Genomic DNA, 18,712 nt, shown 5'->3' on the forward strand with positions numbered 1-18,712 from the left:
TCAGGAGGTTGAGACCAGCCTGGTCAACATGGCAAACCCCCGTCTCTATTAAAAATACAAAAAAAATTAGCCGGGTGTAGTGGCAGGTGCCTGTAGTCCCAACTACTTGGGAGGCTGAGGCAGGAGAATCGCTTGAACTTGGCAGGTGGAGGTTGCAGTGAGCTGAGATTGTGCTACTGCACTCCTGCCTGGGCGACAGATCAAGACTGCATTTCAAAATAAATTTTAAAAAATCAATAATTAAATTTAATTAAATTGGAATTTTAATAGTGTCTACCTCAGAGAGTTGTGAAGAGTAAATGAATTAACTTAAACAAAAGAATATAAAACTGTTATCTCAGCCCTCTATGGTATCTCTCACTTCTATAGTATTGAGACTATATAATTGATTTGACAAATAAATCTGCTTGTTTCAGATGTAATCTTTATAATTGACGTGAAAAATATTTTATTTAAAAAATATCTTTAGGCCAGGCACAGTGGCTTATGCCTGTAATCCCAGCACTTTGGGAGGCCAAGATGGGCAGATCACTTGAGGTCAAGAGTTCGAGACCAGTCTGGCCAATGTGGTGAAACGCCATCTCTATAAAAATACAAAAATTAGCTGGACATAGTGGCGCATGCCTGTAACCCTGGCTACTTGGGAGGCTGAGGAAGGAGAATCATTTGAACCTAACAGGTGGAGATTGAAGTGAGCCGAGATTGCGCCACTGCACTTCAGCCTCAACAACAGAGCGAGACTCTATCTAAAATAATAATAAAAAAGAACAGAAAAAGAACAAAAAGAAAAAAAATCTTTATACTACCTTTAAAGCTGTAGCTTGAATTCCTAGGAAGCAGGAAACAATGTTTTCAATTCTCTATCCTCTCTGTATTTAGCATAGTACATTACTGATTTTGTGGACTTCTTAATATTGCTTTAATCTTGAGTTATAGGAACTAAATTAATATGTAAGCAGTTTTATCCTATCATTAAATTGCTCTAAATGTGAATCTTAAAGACTTGAATAGTTTAAGTATAATTTTAAAACTTATGGTAGAGCAATATAATGATTTCTTCTTCTCAAAGAAGTAATGGAATCTATCAAAATTAAAACAGTAATGTAAAATCTTGGTCAAATTTCAAATTGCTATATCATATATATGTAAATTGGACAAAGATAACACAGTCAAGCATGAAGTCTATTCTTTTTTCTTTTTTTTTTTTTTAAGACAGGGTCTCGCTCCGTCACCCAGGCTGGAGTGCAGTGGAGCGATCTCAGCTCACTGCAACCTCCATCTCCCAGGTTCAAGTGATCCTCTCACCTTAGCCTCCTGAGTAGCTGGGACCACAGCCACACACCACCACACCCAGCTATTTTTTTGTATTTTTAGTACATACAGGGTCTCCTCATCTTGCCCAGACTGATCTCAAACTCCTGAGCTCAAGCGATCTGCTCACCTCGGCCTCTCAAAGTACTGGGATTACAGGTGTGAGCCATCACGCCCAGGCCCAGTGGTCATTTTTAACCATAATTCAATACCATGTGACGACTCAACTGCTATGTACTAGTTGAAGATAAACAGTCTATGAATTATCTTCAGCAATGGAAGGTCTGTTCAAAATCAGTAATAAGGGTTTTTTAAATTATTATTTCTAGTTTCTTATTTCCCATTTGTTTTCTTGTTTCAGGGCTTTGAAGACTGCTTGGTATTTGATGAGTTAATGGATAAATTCAATAATGACCTCAGTAAGTAAGGTCAATTTCTCAACTGGACGTGGACTAGCTCTTCTGACTAATTTTGGACTTATTTCTGATCCTCAATGATCACAAACCTCTGATGTATAATGTAAATTCTCTCCCCGGGATTACGTATTGTTCTACTAACAGTCTATGCCACCGTTCTCCCATAGCAACAACTAGCACCCAGAAAAAGAAACATAGTTTCCTTTGAAGTTTCTATGTGGAGGTCCACAAAGTGATTCATTCAAAGATAAAAGCTCAGAGTACCCATGCTTGGCAGAGATACGCTGCTTTCTCTCCCTTGTCAGCCTAGGTAACACCCTCTGCCTGCATCTCCTAGCAGCAGTCCCAACGTTTTGGCACCAGGGATGGGTTTCATTGGAAGACAATGAACCCCATCCAAACATTGGAAGACAATGTTTCCACAGACGGGGGGTTGGGGGAGATGGTTTCGGGATGAAACTGTTCCAGCTCTGATCATCAGGCATTAGTCAGATTCTCATAAGGAGCGTGCAAGCTAGATGCCTCGCCTGTGCAGTTCACAATAGGGTTCACGCTCCTATGAGAAGCTAATGCCACTGCTGATCTGACAGGAGGCGGAGCTCAGGCGGGAATGCGGTCTCACCTGCCACTCACCTCCTGCTGTGCGCCCCGTTCCTAACAGGCCATGGACAGAGGACTGGGGAGATTTACCCTACGACACGTCCTCAGAAACATTCTTAGAAGCTCCAGTGTTTTTTGCCCTGTCAAAGATTGCATCTAACTCTTTTTTTTTTTTTTTTTTTTGAGACGGAATTCCGCTCTTGTTACCCAGGCTGGAGTGTAATGGCGATCTCAGCTCACTGCAACCTCTGCCTCCTGGGTTCAAGCGATTCTCCTGCCTCAGCCTCCCGAGTAGCTGGGGTTACAGACATGCACCCCCACACCCGGCTAATTTTTTGTATTTTTAATAGAGACGGGGTTTCTCCATGTTGGCCAGGTTGGTCTCGAACTCCCGACCTCAGGTGATCCTCCCGCCTTGGCCTCCCAAAATTCAGGGATTACAGGCGTGAGCCACCATGCCGGGTCATGCATCTGATACTTTCATTTGCCTTCTGATTAAAATCGATTCAGCCAATACATTAATTTTACAGATAATGAACTTTTAAGTATTTATATGTAATTCTGGAAGTAATTTAAATTAAATGTGTCCAATTATATATATTATGTATATAGTATAAATACATAATATGCCTGATGTGACTGGGTCTGGAGAGCTTATAGCATTCCATGGCAAATTTCTTCTTCTTTTTTTTTTTTTTGAGACGAAGTCACTCCATTGCCCAGGCTGAAGTTCAGTGGCCGCAATCTTGGCTCACTGCAACTTCTGCCTCCTGGGTTGAAGCAATTCTTCTGCCTCAGCCTCCAGAGTAGCTGGGATTACAGGCATACACCACCACACCCGGCTAATTTTTGTATTTGTAGTAGAGATGGGGTTTCGTCATGTTGGCCTGGCTGGTCTCAAACTCCTGATCTCAAGTGATCCACCCACCTCGGCCTCCCAAAGTGCTGGGATTATAGGCATGGCCACCGCGCCTGGCATCATTTCCTTTATGATTATTATTATTTTCATTATTTTTCAGTCGTCTCTGTCAAATGCTCAGGAGCCAGAGGCCTTTGTTCCCTCTCTTCCTTCCTAGCCCTCCTGTGACTGACTTGCACATGCCCACGGAGGTGGCTGGGGGCTTGTATATTACATATATAAAACAAGGTGCAAACAATAGCCTGAGAACTGGATAACCTTTTCCTGCTTCCCAGCATCATGTGCTTTCAAAAGCCACCTCTGATTTTACACTTGTTTCAGGTAAAGGATAGACTAGAGAACTGACCTTAAATTACACCCAGTTTCAAGTCCTGACTTGCCAACTTGTTAACTGTGTGATCTTGAGCACATCACTTCATCTTTCTAAAGCCTCCGTTCTTTTTCATCTGTGAAGTGGAGATAATACTCTCAACTTCAGAGTTGTAAAGATTGAATAATTCCTATAAAGTTTTAAAAAGAAAAAAAAAAGGCTGTCATAAAGTAAGTTCAGAGGAAACGTTTGCTGTGGTGTTTTAGGAAGTCCAAGGACACTGATGCCTGGGTCTGAAGAGATTATATAGAGTTCCGGGACAAATTTTCTCATCTTTTTTTTTTTTTTTGGTTATTTCCCCGTCATGTCTCTCAGATGCTCAGGAGCCAGAGATACTTTGTTTCCTCCTTTCCTAGCACTCGTGTGTCTGGTTTACACATGACGTTGGAGGTGGATAAAGGGTTTATGCATAAGAACACACTGTCAACGCTGGTTTGGGGCACTAGAGAACAAAGATAAAACAATAGTATAGATTAACTTTGTTGTAATTTTTATTTAATCACAACAGGAAATGTTCTATGTGTATTATCAATAGTCATAGATTGTTGGTTATACAGAATGGTTATTTATAGTTTAAAAAAAATAGCAAGAGCATTGGTGGTGAACACACTGTTTAATTTGACCTGTGTAGAGTTCAGCACATTTTTATAGAAGGTTTTAGAAAGATGTATTGTTTAACTTCCAGGTTTGTGTCTTCCTGCGTTCTCAAGATTGAGAATCCCAGATAGTCACGCCATTTCAGACCTATCCATGTATAATTACATAGAGGTGAGTGAGAAGGTTTGGCTTTATTCCATGAGACGGTTCACTGGTATTCTAACAAATGTTCTTTTCTTTTTCTTTGCTTCAGCCTCCATCTCATGCATGCTATATAAGAATACCTACAGATAAGAACACACACACACACACACACAGCATTCCTTAGACTTGGGTGGATTGTGACTCTGTGACCAGTGACAATGACCCACACACACTATCTCTATCTACACTTTAAGGACATTTAGGAGGTAACAAAACCTCTGATAAATCACATGCTCTTATCTCAGATATTTAGTAATATGTTAATTTAATGAAAGTACAACTTTCAGATGTGTTAACATATTTAGAAAATCTAAGAAATGTTGAATGACCTTTTCACTCATAACATTATAACTTACATATTTAGAGTAGCATTGATTATCCTTTGGAACCTTATGCACTAAAAAGAAAATGCATAATACCAAAAAGAAATTCATGTTCAGGAAGATTAGTACTTTGAAGAAAAACACATTAATTCCAGTTTGAACTAGTCACATGAAAAGTTCACAGTAAGTGATTGTGATTATAGTCTTAAAATAATAAAATGAAAGGATTTACAAGATAAATTTAAAGCAGAGTGACCAGCTATTTTCCATCTCTCCTGAAGATAGAAAGAAACTGGACTTCAGCTTGAGCAAAATTGCATCAGATGTGGTAGAGGACGTCCTACAAGATATTGGAGGATTTATTGATGTATCTTGTCCCATCCTTTAAAAACAGGATGGCTATGACACAGTATCTGTCCTAAAAAAAAAGAGTAGGTCCAGACAAACATAGATTTAAACAATCTCTTTTTGCCATAAACAATATTACAAACCAATCAGGAAGCAACAGAAAATTAGACAAACCTGGCCGGGCGCGGTGGCTCAAGCCTGTAATCCCAGCACTTTGGGAGGCCGAGACGGGCGCATCATGAGGTCAGGAGATGGAGACCATCCTGGCTAACATAGTGAAACCCACTCTCTACTAAAAATACAAAAAAACTAGCCGGGGAGGTGGCGGCGCCTGTAGTCCCAGCTATTCCGGAGGCTGAGGCAGGAGAATGGCGGGAACCCGGGAGGCGGAGCTTGCAGTGAGCTGAGATCCGGCCACTGCACTCCAGCCTGGGCGACAGAGCGAGACTCTGTCTCAAAAAAAAAAAAAAGAAAAAGAAAAAGAAAAAGAAAATTAGACAAATCTTTGAGCTCACAGATTACCTGCAGATCTGGTTAAACAAACCCTCTACTGAAATAAACTTCCTATATTGACTCCTGAGCAAAATAAACTTCCCTAGCAGGCTTCATGTGTTTGCTGTACATTCTCAAGGCAACGTCCTATATGATCGACATTTACTAAAATGGATTGGGAATAACATTACGGAAACAAAAAATTATTTGACTACTTTGTGTTTGGCATTGCGATGAGTGGGAATGAAGAATAATACTAAGTCACAGTAAGAAATAAATGTGTGTGTTCAAAAGCATTCCATAAGACTCTCATCATTGCAGATGCGAGCACATGTCAACTCAAGCTGGTTCATTTTTCAGAAGCATATGGGGAGACTTCTTCATGCTATTATGCCATCGACCTTCATCCCTCTCTATACCATGGTAAGGTCTGGCCTGAAGACTTTTCCTCATTTTAATTTTCTGTTTAGCTGTTAAGGAATATACAAGAATACTTTTTAAACTTTCCTGCAGGTCTCTTTTTCCAGAATAAGATACCATGAGGCTGTGCGGCGTTGGCATTGGCAAAGAAAGGTTGGAACAGATTACATTTTATGAATTTTTTAATGTGATGTGTTAAAATGTCATAGTATTATGATTATGTTTGTTTCAGACAAATACGGAAATAATGGGACGCCAACTGTTTGCCTTCCAAACAGAAACTGTCCTGAATACAGAGTGGGAAGAGTGCTTACTGAACACCATTACAAGGAGGTGGCAAAGAAAGAGAGCTTTTGAAGGGAAGAGTCTCAGGAAAGAAGCTGATGCTAATATTTCTCAACTTTTTACTTTATTTTAGCAAGATGTACTGTTCTTGATTTTTGCTTCGTGCAATATTCTGAGGAGTTTAATTTGTAAAGTTGGACAGAACTGAATCACTTTTAAAACACCTATTCCAATGGAATGCTATAATACATTCATTTTGGGCAGTTGGCCTAGAGATGCCATTAAATGGAATTCTGATTCCCTAGTCTTCCACTTTGGGGATTTTACAACGTCATTTATTCAACAGACAGTTCTATTTAGTACACAGCACTGAGCTGTCATGGTGATGAACGCGACCAGTTCACACCTTTCACCAAGCTCAGAGGCTAGTGGGGGATAGAGACAGTTGCACTGGAGAGGGATACACTGCCCCTGAGGAGGACAGGAGGGGACAGGACAGGGGAAGGCGGAAGACACATGAGAAACATATTTCAGTGGAGCTGGAAGGCGGCACTAGCGTGTGAGAATGGTCAGAGGGTGGAGGCAGGGCTTTAAACACCTGGAATATTATCTTGAGAGAAACAGGGAGCCCAGGGAAGCCAACAGCCTCAGGTCTGAATTTTAGAAAGATGTCTACATGGAGAATGGATTGGAAGAAATCAAGATTTATCTAAACAAGATGAATAAAATAGGGCCCCCACCCTTCAGGAGCTGAAAGTCTAAAAGGGGAAAAGATGCCAGCAGGCAGTTAGGTTGCAGGACACTAAGTGCGGGGAGAGAAACAGGCCAGGATGCCATGGGAAAGCACTTGACTCAGGCTGGAAAGAGTCTCAGGCCACTGTTTACAGCTAGTGTTTAGTCTCCATATGAGTCTTAGTCATAGAGGCCACCAGGCCACCGCTCTTCTCCTGGAGACTTTTGGGAAGCTTCTGAGAAGGAATGAATGTGTGCCTCCAGCACAGTGGTACTCTTCTTAGAATTCACAGCTCTTTTTCTAAACTGCACAGCTTTTTTAATGACTGGACAAAAGCTGACTGCTAAATTTTTTTCATACAGAAGACCTTCATTCATGAGTTTCTTGGGAGAGAGGGAGAAGGGAGACTCCCAATCTTTGACTTTATCTTGATCTTATCGATTCCTGACCTGGTGGTCATGCAATTAAATTGTTGTTTCAGGTTAAAGAACAAAGAGGACATTGTTTACCCCTTTGTTGTTAAAAAAAATGAAGTCTATTTTCAGATTTGAATCTCTGGACAAATGAAATGAGAGTTCTTGCTGTCTTACAGGTAATATACAAAGGACTCCTTTTCTTGGGATCACTGATAGCCATCAGCAGTACCTACCTACTTATGCACTACATGTCACCACGACCTTTCCACTACTTCAGAAGACCATGGAACTGAACAGCTCACTTCTGGAATACAAAACATGTTTCCCTACAAAGGCCATGGACTCCCTAGAACAAATTTATCTCATTAGCAGGTGATAGAAAGGTTTTGAGGTTACAAATGCTTGATTTCTCTGTGACCAAAATTAAGCACGAAAAAAGTTTCCATTGCCATATTTTATTCACTAATGGAAGATAGTGATTTGCTTATAATTAAACTGAATGTAGTATATCTCTGTGTGTTAATTGCAATTACTCGGGGTGGGGGACATTTTAAAAGTTGAAACATGCAACTTCCTCTACATTATACACACTCAGGTTGAGTCATTCTAACTATAAAAGTGCAATGACTAAGATCTTTCGCTTCTCAGAAAGTAAGGCCCAAGATGCCTCAGGGAAGACTGTAATCACGCCTTTTCTTTAAAAGACACAATAGGACTCACAATAGCATTGGTTCAACACCTGGGACTAAAAATCACCACTTGCCTAGCATGTTAACTGCACTCTTCATTACCTGAATGGAACTTACCTAACCACGGGGCTCAGATGTACCAGATAAAACCAGAAATGTAAATAATGAATTCAGGGGAGTTCCAGAGACTTACAAAATGAACTCATTTTATTTTCCCAGCTTCAAATACAAGTCTTACCATCTGTTTATCTGTCATCTATCATCGAATCTATCTATCTCTATTTATTTATGTATTTAGAGATCAGGTCGCACTCTGTCGTCCAGGCTGGAGTACAGTGGCATGGTCTTGCTTCACTGCAACCTCTGCCTCCTGGGCTCAAGCAATCCTCCCAATTCAGCCTCCCAAATAGCTGGGGCTACCAGGCTCAGCTAATTTTTTGGTATTTTTCAGTAGAGACCGGGTCTTGCCATGCTGCCCAGGCCAGTCTCAAACTCCTGGCCTCATGTGATCTGCCCACCTCAGCCTCCCAAAGTACAGGGATTAGAGGTGCGAGCCACCACTGCCAGCCCAGAGTTACCCTCTAAAGATAAGAAGAAGGCTATTAATATCATACTAAGCAAAGGACAGGAAAGGGTTTTATTCATAAATTAAATGTCTACATACGCAAAAGTGGAAAGGAAACAAGGGGAGACAACTTTTATAGAAATACAGAGCCATCATTTTATTCAATTTCAGACCCTCAGAAGCAATTTACTAATTACTCTTGGACTACATACTGCAGCAGAACCAGCAATACACTTGATTTTTAAAAGCACATTTAGTGAAAACATTTTCTTTGGTTCATCCTTCTTTAACAGGCTGCTGAGTCATTGAGAAGTCCTTCAAACATGATTATGAAGATGAAACACTAGAGTCATATAAGCAATAAAAATTGGGCAATGGGCCGGGCACGGTGCCTCAAGCCTGTAATCCTAGCACTTTGGGAGGCCGAGATGGGCGGATCACGAGGTCAGGAGATCGAGACCATCCTGGCGAACATGGTGAAACCCCGTCTCTACTAAAAATACAAAAAATTAGCCGGGCATGGTGGCAGGTGCCTGTAGTCCCAGCTACTCGGGAGGCTGAGGCAGAAGAATGGCATGAACCCAGGAGGCGGAGCTTGCAGTGAGCCGAGATCGCGCCACTGCACTCCAGCCTGGGTGACAGAGTGAGACTCCATTTCAAAAAAAAAAAAAAAATTGGGCAATAAGATGATTCAGTGTTTCTTTTCTATATTGTCAATGAAATCCTTGAGTTCTAATAATCCATGTTTAGTTTGTAGGGAAAGAAAAAATAATTTTTCCTTCTACCCACTTTAGGTTCCTTTGCTGGGGCCCCTATAACAAAAGACAGATTAACAAGAGAAAAACAAACATAAGTTTATTAGCAGATATATATAATATATGTGGGAAATACAGGTGGAAATACGGGGAATGAGCAAATCTCAAAGAGCTGGCATCTTAGAACTCCCTGGCTTATACAGCATCAACAAAGAACAGTAGATGTTTAGAAAAACAACAAAACAAAGAAAAAGAGCTTTGAGTCTGTAGGGGCAGCAATTTGGGGGAAGCAAATATATGGGAGTTTGCCTTGTAGATTCCTCCGGTGCTGGTCTCCAGGCTGACAAGGATTCAAAGATGTCTCTGAAACTCCTCTTTGTCATAGTGCACATGTAAAAAGTCTTTTGTTTCCAACAAGAGGATTTTCTTTTTCATTCTAGAATTATCTCCTTGATAACTTCATCAGACATAGGACATGACACTGAATAGAGTCCAACAGTACAAAAAAATTCAGTATGTTCTAGCTACTTCACACATGTGTATGCGACAGTTATTTTTACAGTAAGGTATTTTCGAGAAAAATGTATTACGTGTTTTGGAAAATAGACTAATTTTAAAAATATATTTGAAATGAAAATCTCCAACACATTAGAAGATGATGTTAGATGCCCATCGTCTGCCACAAGTGGTTTTTTCATTATGTAAAGCACCCGTTGAATTAAAATAATTTATTTTTGTTCAACCTCTTCCTGAGGCCCAAGAGCACATGGGCAATTCGGATTTCCTGCTGGACCACAAAGTTTTGTTGATATTACATAGAACGGGTATTCCAGACACTTCTTACGATGGAAGTCTAAAAGTGGCATCCAATTTAAGGCCCCATCTTTCGTTGCCATTCTTCATTCCTACAAAGGACGAACTTGGATCACATCAACTTTGGACCCATTGGTTTTGTCGCTGTCGTCAACTGACAGTGATTCATCACTGGTGATGATAAAAATGATGGAAGAAGAGTTGAAAGTCACTTTTTTCTTTGGCCTGTCCCCATCTTTCTGTGACATCACAATAGGTCTGATCTGCATTTCACTCCCAGCTGCTGGTAGGTCTTTAGCAGGCCGCTGGCACCTCAGCAGTCGGAGGCACAGGAGCTGCAAAAGGGATCTTCGAAACTGGGCAGAGACAAAATAAAGGGGAATATGAAGTAAAAGTTGGGCACTTATCTGGATTAATAGTCAAGGAAATCAGTTGAGCTGAATTTGAGTTGTTTCTTGTTTGTTAGCGGGTGTGGATGAGGGGTTATGTGGTCATGCTCAGATCTACCTAAATCACCCCAGAGCTTTATGTCTTTTCTTCATTCTAATTCTTATTAACCAGAATATGTAGGACCATTTCAGTACCTTGTAGTCCTCCAAGCTTCAATCTGCACACACTTTCTATGAGGGCAGGTACAACTATTACGAGATTTTGAACAGTCAGTCAGTCCACAGATATTCAGTGGGTATCTACTAGGTGACAGTCACTGTGCTATAATTAGAGAGTTTTTACTGTAAGCAACAAAAACAGACAAGGCTCTTCCTGGCAGAGTTTAGAGCCTGGTGTACTTGCTAATGTTTCTTTAATTAGGTGAAGAATTTTTTCTATCGAAATTACTAATAAGTTGGGGAAAAAATACTATGGCAGACAGCACTAATGTCATCAACAAACATAATACTTCTCTGTGTCCTGGGTACAACATCAAATAATATTTCTTGGTCTCCTTTCGGCTTCTCCTCTCTGCTGTTCCTCTCGACAAGAAACTGGGAGGCCAATGCGTAAAGATCATAATATCGCACAATGGAAGGGACCTAGATCCCTAAATGACTGCACAGGACAGACCCCATCTCCTCCACCCAATACATTATTAGACTGTGAACTGTGACCTGAATGAGCAATAAACTCCATTTTAATTCACTGAAATGTTGGGGTTGCTTGTTATAGTAGTCAGTCCATCATGACCAGTAAAACATACATCAAAAGTTAATGTAATTGTTATCCTCATTATTTAGAGCGAAATAAATGGTGAATATATGGACTTTCTCAGATCAGGAAATACCAATTAAAAATATAATAGCTACATTGATTTCTGTCTTTTTTGTTTTTTGTTTGGTTTTGTTTTACAGCAAACACTGCCTGGTAATGTCTTCTTTAAGTCCCAATCTTATGCAAGTTAGCATTTAGTTTATACTCACATTTAAAAATTTTTATTTTTTCTATCTGATTCAAAAATTTAAAAAATAAAAATATTTACTTGTTTGAGACTTTATTCACTAAACCATTGTTTGGTTAAGTGTTAAAGATACATGATGATAAAAGTTAAATAGAGTATGTATGCCAAAAAAAATGCTTTTTCATATAAATGGTAAGCTCTTTGAGGACAAGGACTGTTGTTTTTATGTATTGGTTTTTGTTTGTATCTTTTAGACTTCCTGTTTAAAGTATGCCCCTAGGAACCAGAAACATCAGGACCATGTGGGAGCTTGTTACACGTGCAGAATATTGGGCAGCCATACATACTGAAGGAGAATATTCATTTATTACAAGATTTCCAGGTGTGGGGTACGCACATGAAAGTTCTAGAAGTAGTAATTTAGAGCCCATTGGCTGACAGAAAGAGTGCAACAAATAATTGTTAATGTATTTTTATTTTGCCTGTTGAGAGGGTGGTCCCTAAAATACCTTATCCTCTGATAGAAAATTAAAGTTATAAACCATCTCACTAGAAAAATTCATATGTGTGCATACTAAAAAATTATTATAAACAATTTCCAGGGTTGCAATGGCTCTTCTGAGGCCAACTCAAGGAATGTTTAGGTCCTCTGGACTCCAAGTTTAAAATCTCTGGGTTAAAGGAAATAGACCAGTTGAAGGCAACAAAAAACGGAAAGAAACACTGTCAGTGAGAGGAGAATAAGACACGTGGAAGTGAGTTTATGGAAAGTGTAAGCCAATAATATTCAAAGAAAAGGAAAGGCAAAAGAAGAGGCAGAGAGATTTAGCACTGAACATAATAAAGTTACTATAAAAGTGCCCGCTTCTTCCATATTCTTGAGCATTAGAAGTCACAGTGATTATTATTGCCCGTTATTATTATGGCTTGTTATCTTTAAAATTCCAATGGAGTAATTAAGCATTATTTTTAACTTTTAAATTCTCTGAAACTTAGAGGCTCAGCTTTATAATAATCATTTTGTGTGCTCTCCTAGACATGACTCATAGCCATCAAGTCAAAACCTTTCAACTACAGAAACAGATGATAAGGAAGTTCCTCTTCTTTTTGAGACAGGGTCTCGCTCTGTCACCCAGGCTGCAACACAGTGGTGTGATCATGGGTCACTGCAGCCCTGACCTCCTGGGCTCAAGAGATCCTTTCACCTCAGGCTCCTGAGTAGCTGGGACTACAGGCATATGCCACCATGCCCAGCTTTTTTTTTTTTTTTTTTTTTTTTTTGAGAGAGAGAGGGGCGTCTCATTATGTTGCCCAGGTTGGTCTTGAACTCTTAGCTCAAGCAATCCTTCTGCCTCAGCATCCCAAAGTGCTGGATTTACCGGCTTGAGCCACCACATCAGGCCCAGGAAGTTTCTTGAACCAAATTAATTTAGGCTAGACATTTGCTGTGGCATGTGAATAACAACCCAGACCAATTGCTACAAGTATCTATAACCCCAAGTAAGGAGTTATAAGCACTGGATTTGGGGACTTGAGCAAACTAGGTTCAAATCCTGGCACCAATACTTCCTAGATTAGGCAAGTTATTTAACTTCTCTGAACCTATTCACAACCCATAAAGAAAACAAGGAATAATATTAGTGCCTATTTTGTGGAGTTTCGTAAACTTGCTAGTAACTTGTTTGTGACTTGCTTGTAACTTGCTCGGTGCAGTAAGAATTTTAAATGTATTATTTACTTCGTCGCTGTTATTACTAGGCATAAACTATTTTCTGATGAATTAAATATTAATTTTACTAGAATTCTACCTAACAAGTGTGAATCCCTATGGGTAGTTCTTAGAATTGTTATGATTTTGTTTGGAAATATTCTATATTTCTTCCTGATCCCTTTACATTCTGACAAACTTCTTGATTTGGTTTTTTTTAATTGAATCGACTCTGAATCACCTCTGTAAAAGTATTACACTGTCATTTCCAACTCTATCTTCGGGGTGAAAGCAATCAGTTAATTGCAAAGCGTACCTTTCTGATCATGAAGACATAAATCACTGGATTGTATACAGTGTTGGATTTAGCAAAGAGGTACGAAACAATAGATATTGTTGGAGTGACCAGGTGACCATGGCCATTAACCACCAAGAAGCAGATCACGATATAAGGCATCCAACAGACCAGGAAGGTGAATATCATTAAAAAGCACATTTTGGCCAGTTTCTTTTCATATTTTAAAATCTTGATCACTTGAATTGTCTGAAGATCTTCCACGCAACGAAGCTGCCGAAAGGAGAAAGAAAGGAAAGGGCTTTAAAAAAATAAAAGAATGGCTTTCTTTTGTTATTTTTATAACAGATAGTCAGACACTATTCTTGGCCCCACTTAAATGGAAAGAGAACTGAATGGGACCTTGGGAGGATGACTTCTGATCCAAGACTCGTAGCTGAGTCCAGCTTTAACCTCGCCGGGCCTCAGTCTCCCCATTCACAACATAGGGTGGTTGAGCTACATAGCCTCCTACATCCTTCAGTGTTTTTTTAATGTTCTCGAATTTACTTAATAAAAAATAAAATGATTTTGCCTAGATCTTCAAATCTCTAAAAGACAACCAGAAAGAGTCACGATAAAATGGAAACAACTTCCCCACGATCCTGGAAACTCTAGAGTCCTAGTTCTGGAGTTCTCAAAGCAGACTGCACATCCATGTCATGTCAGGAGTTCTGCACGATGAAGCCGGCAGCTGGTCTTGATGAGAATTTCATCCCCAAGTGAATTCTTACGGAAAACCAGTTTTTCAATTCACTGATAATGACTATAAAGTAGAATTTCAGGAAAAATTTGTTTGCGATTGGCTTCATTAGGGACTCACTTGCAGAGAACAGCACTTGGTAAAACTCCTTCCTCTAAAATCAGCCTGTCTACTCCCAGTCTGTTCCCATTAAAGAGATGGAGGAATAATCATGTACAGTCTGAAAGTTCTTTGAGTTTCTTGAATATAAATTTCTTTTTGCTGTTTCTCCTAGTATTATAAATGTGTTATAATAATACACGGGCAAAGAATATTTCTGCACACCAAAAATACGTTCCTAAATAAAAATAATTCTCTCTAAACATTGTAATAAGTTATACGACTTTTACTACAAAAATACAAGTACTTTATATATTGATTTTTTTAAGTAGTTAGCATACTGTTGATACTTAGTATTGATTACTTTATGCTGGGAAATTTACTGCATTTCAATGAACTCTAAGTGTACCATTTAGTTCTGGCATTATTATAAAAATTAAGAGGGCCAGGAGCGGTGGCTCACGCCTGTAATCCCAACATTTTGGGAGGCCAAGGCGGGCGGATCATGATGTCAGGAGATTGAGACCATCCTGGCTAACACAGTGAAACCCCGTCTCCACTAAAAATACAAAAAATTAGCTGTGGTGGCGGGCGCCTGTAGTCCCAGCTACTACTCGGGAGGCTGAGGCAGGAGAATGGCATGAACCCGGGAGGCGAAGGTTGCAGTGAGCCGAGATGGCGCCACTGCACTCCAGCCTGGGTGACAGAGAGAGACTCCGAGACTCTGTCTCAAAAAAAAAAACAAATAAAAATAAAAACAACAAAATTAAGAGAAAGAATTTCCAAAAATCATTTAGAACATGTGCTTACAGTATTTCCAAATATATTTTAATTAAAATTCCCAAATTACTGATACCCAAAATTATATTTAAGAAACTATATTCTTATCAAAATCATGTATTCAGATTAGCAAAGAATAGAGAGAAATAGGAAAAATTTAACTCATTGATTTTTTTAGGGTAGAGAGACTAGGTGTGGGGAAAAGTGGGTATTAAATTTCTGGTATTTGGTTGGTGCAAAAGTAATTGTGGTTTTTGCCATTAAAGGTAAACCTTTGAAGGTAACCTTATTTAAAGGTAAATAATATTCCTTTACCAGTATGCCAATTACTTATAAAAATTAATATATAAAGTATTTGTATTTTTGTAGTAAAATTAGTATAACTTATTACAATGTTCAGAGATAAAGATTTTTATTTAGGAACATATTTTTGGTGTGCAGAAAGGTAAATAATTTACCTTTAAATAAGGTTACCTTTAAAGGTTTACCTTTAATAGCAAAAACCGCAATTGCTTTTGCACCAACCGAATACTACTATTCTGTGTGCAAATTCTATTTTAAAAGAAACTCTTTCATTTAATGTGATAGAATATTATTCTATTTTCAAAACATCATTTTGGGGGAGCTTCCCTAGAGTTTATAGGAAGGCTGTGGAGTTTTGATAAAAGCTCTAAATTTGGAATTAGAAGATCTAAGTTTATATCCCAGATTCACCACTTTTGCTCACAGTGTGATACTGGGCAAGTCAATAACCTCCTCTAAGAGTAAAGAAGAAAGGAGGTTAAACAAAAAAACCTATTAGAATTAACAGAACTTGAGTTCCATTTCCACACGTATGACTTTGTGGGGTGGTTTTTGAGGTTAAATAGTTATTTATATTTGAACTAGATATGAAACTAACACACTCATATGTACATGTACATTTATGATACTATAGGATATCTGGAATCATTATTGACTCTTCAGAGTTTCCATTAACAAGTAACATAACCACATCTCAGTTAACTGCCTCCCAAACCTCCAGTATTAGGTCCAATCGTTTTATCTGTACCATTTTCTGGGCAAGTCAGTCTTTATCCCCTCTCACCATTTATCAAAGCAGAGCACTCATTTATCCATCTTGGAATTACATGCATGCTGGAGAAATTAATTTAAATAAATGTTGGTCTATACGTCCCCAGTTCCTCTTTGGTAGAAGGAGAAGATCTTGACTAATGTTTTAGATTATTTGGGTTTATATATATGAAGTTTTCATGATTATTTTTTATTTATCTCTTTCAGGCCTCTTTGTTTCATTACTTTCTATTCCTTCATTCTGCTCATTAAATATTTTCCAAATAAAAAATTCTATTTCATGCCTCACCCTCTTTATTCAATCATTTGAGGATAGTTTTCAAAATTGCTATGGATGAAGCAATTTTGAAATGATTGGTACAGGCACAAATTTGTCCTAAAGAATGAACCACCTAAAACAGATTCTTCAGAATTCTCTATTAAAGTGTTCTTTGGCCGTATAAATGGCTGATGCCTAGTACTCATTAATCCAAGACATCTGTAGATTTTCAAAGAATTTCACTGTGAATCTTCATTCTCAAGTGTGTAGCTATGTCTCCATCATTATGAGTCATCTCTCTCTGAATAAGGAAACGGAGGCAAATTACTTGCAGTGAGCTCTCTGTTTAGGTAGCAGCTAAAGTCAAATCTCTTCACACTTTCACCTCTTCTCCTGCCTTCCCCCTTCTATGCCCTCTGCTTGTAACTCATTCCAAAAATAGTCACTGATCACCTACTCATGCAGACACTATTCCAGCTACAGGTGAGAAAATACATAAGACCCAGTCTCTGCTCTTGAGGAATTCACGATTTGGTGAGGGTGATGCACACTGAGCAGGCAGAAGCCATGAGGGAGGTAAACAGGGAGGATACGGTAGCACACAGGATGGGTAACTCGTTCTGAGGGCTAGAGCAACAAAATCCTGCTGTTAGCCTTGTGAGGGAAGGAGGAATTAGTCAAGTAAGGAGGAGAGACAGAATGTTCCAGAGGAAAAAAATGTGCTAAGACGAGAGGTAAAATAACAAGCCAGTGTCTGAAAACAAGAAATATTACCATTGGCCGCATCCCAAGGTGGCAAGAGGAGGGGAGTGTCAAGAAATAAGGCTCGACAGGTAGACGGGAGATGCCATACAGGACCGGCCGACCGCACCCAGGGGCTTTATTTTAATCACAAAGACAGTGGAACTTCTGAAGGTAATACTTGAGAACAACTACTCTGGTGGCAGTGTGCAAAGAATGGAATGAGGAAAGCAAAATTTTCAAAAAGGAGAACTAAGTTTTTTTTAAACTGAGTCCGTGGCAGTGGGAGAGGAAAAAATGTATATACTAAAAAATATAGGGCTGGGCACAGTGACTCACACCTGTAATCCTAGCACTTTGGGAGGCCAACGCGGGCGGATCATGAGGTCAGGAGTTCAAAACCAGCCTGGCCAACATGATGAAACCCCACATCCACTAAAAATATTTTAAAAATTAGCCAGGCATGGTGGTGGGCACCTGTAATCTCAGCTACTCAGGAGGCTGAGGTAGGAGAATTGCTTGAACCTGAGAGGCAGAGGTTGCAGTGAGCCAAGGTTCTGCCATTGCACTCCAGCCTGGGCAATAAGAGTGAAACTTTGTTTCAAAAAAACAAGACAAAGCAAAACAAAACAAAAAAACATTTAAGTGGCATGGATAAGAACTGATCAATAGTTGGGTGTTGGGGGAGACATGGATGACACTCAGTCAAAGATTACTCCCTAATTTCTGGTCTTAGTAGCTAGGAATGATGACTATTCAATGAGAAAGCAAATGGAGGAGTAGAGGATTTTAGGGAAAATATGACAAATTAATCTTTACATTTGTTAAATTTGATGAGTCTGTGGACCATCCAAGTGGAGGTGTTCAATAGGCAATTGACTACCAGGATCTGTTAGAGGCTGGGAGAAAGACCAGACTGGAAAGAGAGATGTTATCAAGCTTGTTTCAGAAGGAGAAATCCTGGCCGTATGAAAGACCACTCAAGGCCAGTGTGTAGCATGGGACAAGAGCTAACCATAGGATGCTCGGGAGGCCCAAAGAAGAGAAACTCTTGGAAGACGTAAGAAGATGGGGCCAGAGAGTCAGCAACAAAGACAGCAGAGAAAGGCGCCCTAGAATCGATGGCAGGAGAACATCACAAGAAAGTTGAAGTTGTCAATAGTCTCAAACGCTGAGGATGCTAGAAAGGAATAAAAATGTGTCCATGGGATCACATATCTGGGAGCTCATCAATGACCTGAAATGAGGGCTGTATTAGTGGCAGTGCGGTAGAGGAAGGAGTCACCAGTTTGCCTTAAGTTGAGGAACAAGTGCTAGATAAACTTACTAAACTACCAACTCCCTGAACTACAATAGAAATTTATT

At 39.4% G+C, this 18,712-nt stretch overlaps 2 protein-coding genes across 3 annotated transcripts in view; one reads left to right on the top strand and one right to left on the bottom strand.

Annotated features, from left to right (window-relative positions):
* The window catches only part of KMO (kynurenine 3-monooxygenase), a 58,134-nt gene extending 50,255 nt beyond the window's left edge, over positions 1–7,879 (top strand). The window contains exons 11-15 of the mRNA XM_037986073.2: positions 1,673–1,730; positions 4,302–4,384; positions 5,902–6,003; positions 6,094–6,153; positions 7,611–7,879. Of these exons, the coding sequence (XP_037842001.1) occupies positions 1,673–1,730; positions 4,302–4,384; positions 5,902–6,003; positions 6,094–6,153; positions 7,611–7,727 (420 nt within the window). The 3' untranslated portion in view covers positions 7,728–7,879. The remainder of the gene's footprint in view (positions 1–1,672; positions 1,731–4,301; positions 4,385–5,901; positions 6,004–6,093; positions 6,154–7,610) is intronic.
* A 1,638-nt stretch (positions 7,880–9,517) lies between these two features.
* OPN3 (opsin 3) overlaps positions 9,518–18,712 on the bottom strand; it is a 47,319-nt gene continuing 38,124 nt past the window's right edge. For both annotated transcript variants that reach the window (XM_007989938.3, XM_007989937.3), the window contains exons 3-4: positions 13,674–13,925; positions 9,518–10,612 (exon numbers count right to left, since the gene is read on the bottom strand). In XM_007989938.3, the coding sequence (XP_007988129.2) occupies positions 10,349–10,612; positions 13,674–13,925 (516 nt within the window). In that variant the 3' untranslated portion in view covers positions 9,518–10,348. The remainder of the gene's footprint in view (positions 10,613–13,673; positions 13,926–18,712) is intronic.

This window comes from Chlorocebus sabaeus, chromosome 25 (genome assembly GCF_047675955.1).
Source record: "Chlorocebus sabaeus isolate Y175 chromosome 25, mChlSab1.0.hap1, whole genome shotgun sequence".
NCBI classification, from domain to species: Eukaryota; Metazoa; Chordata; class Mammalia; order Primates; family Cercopithecidae; genus Chlorocebus; species Chlorocebus sabaeus.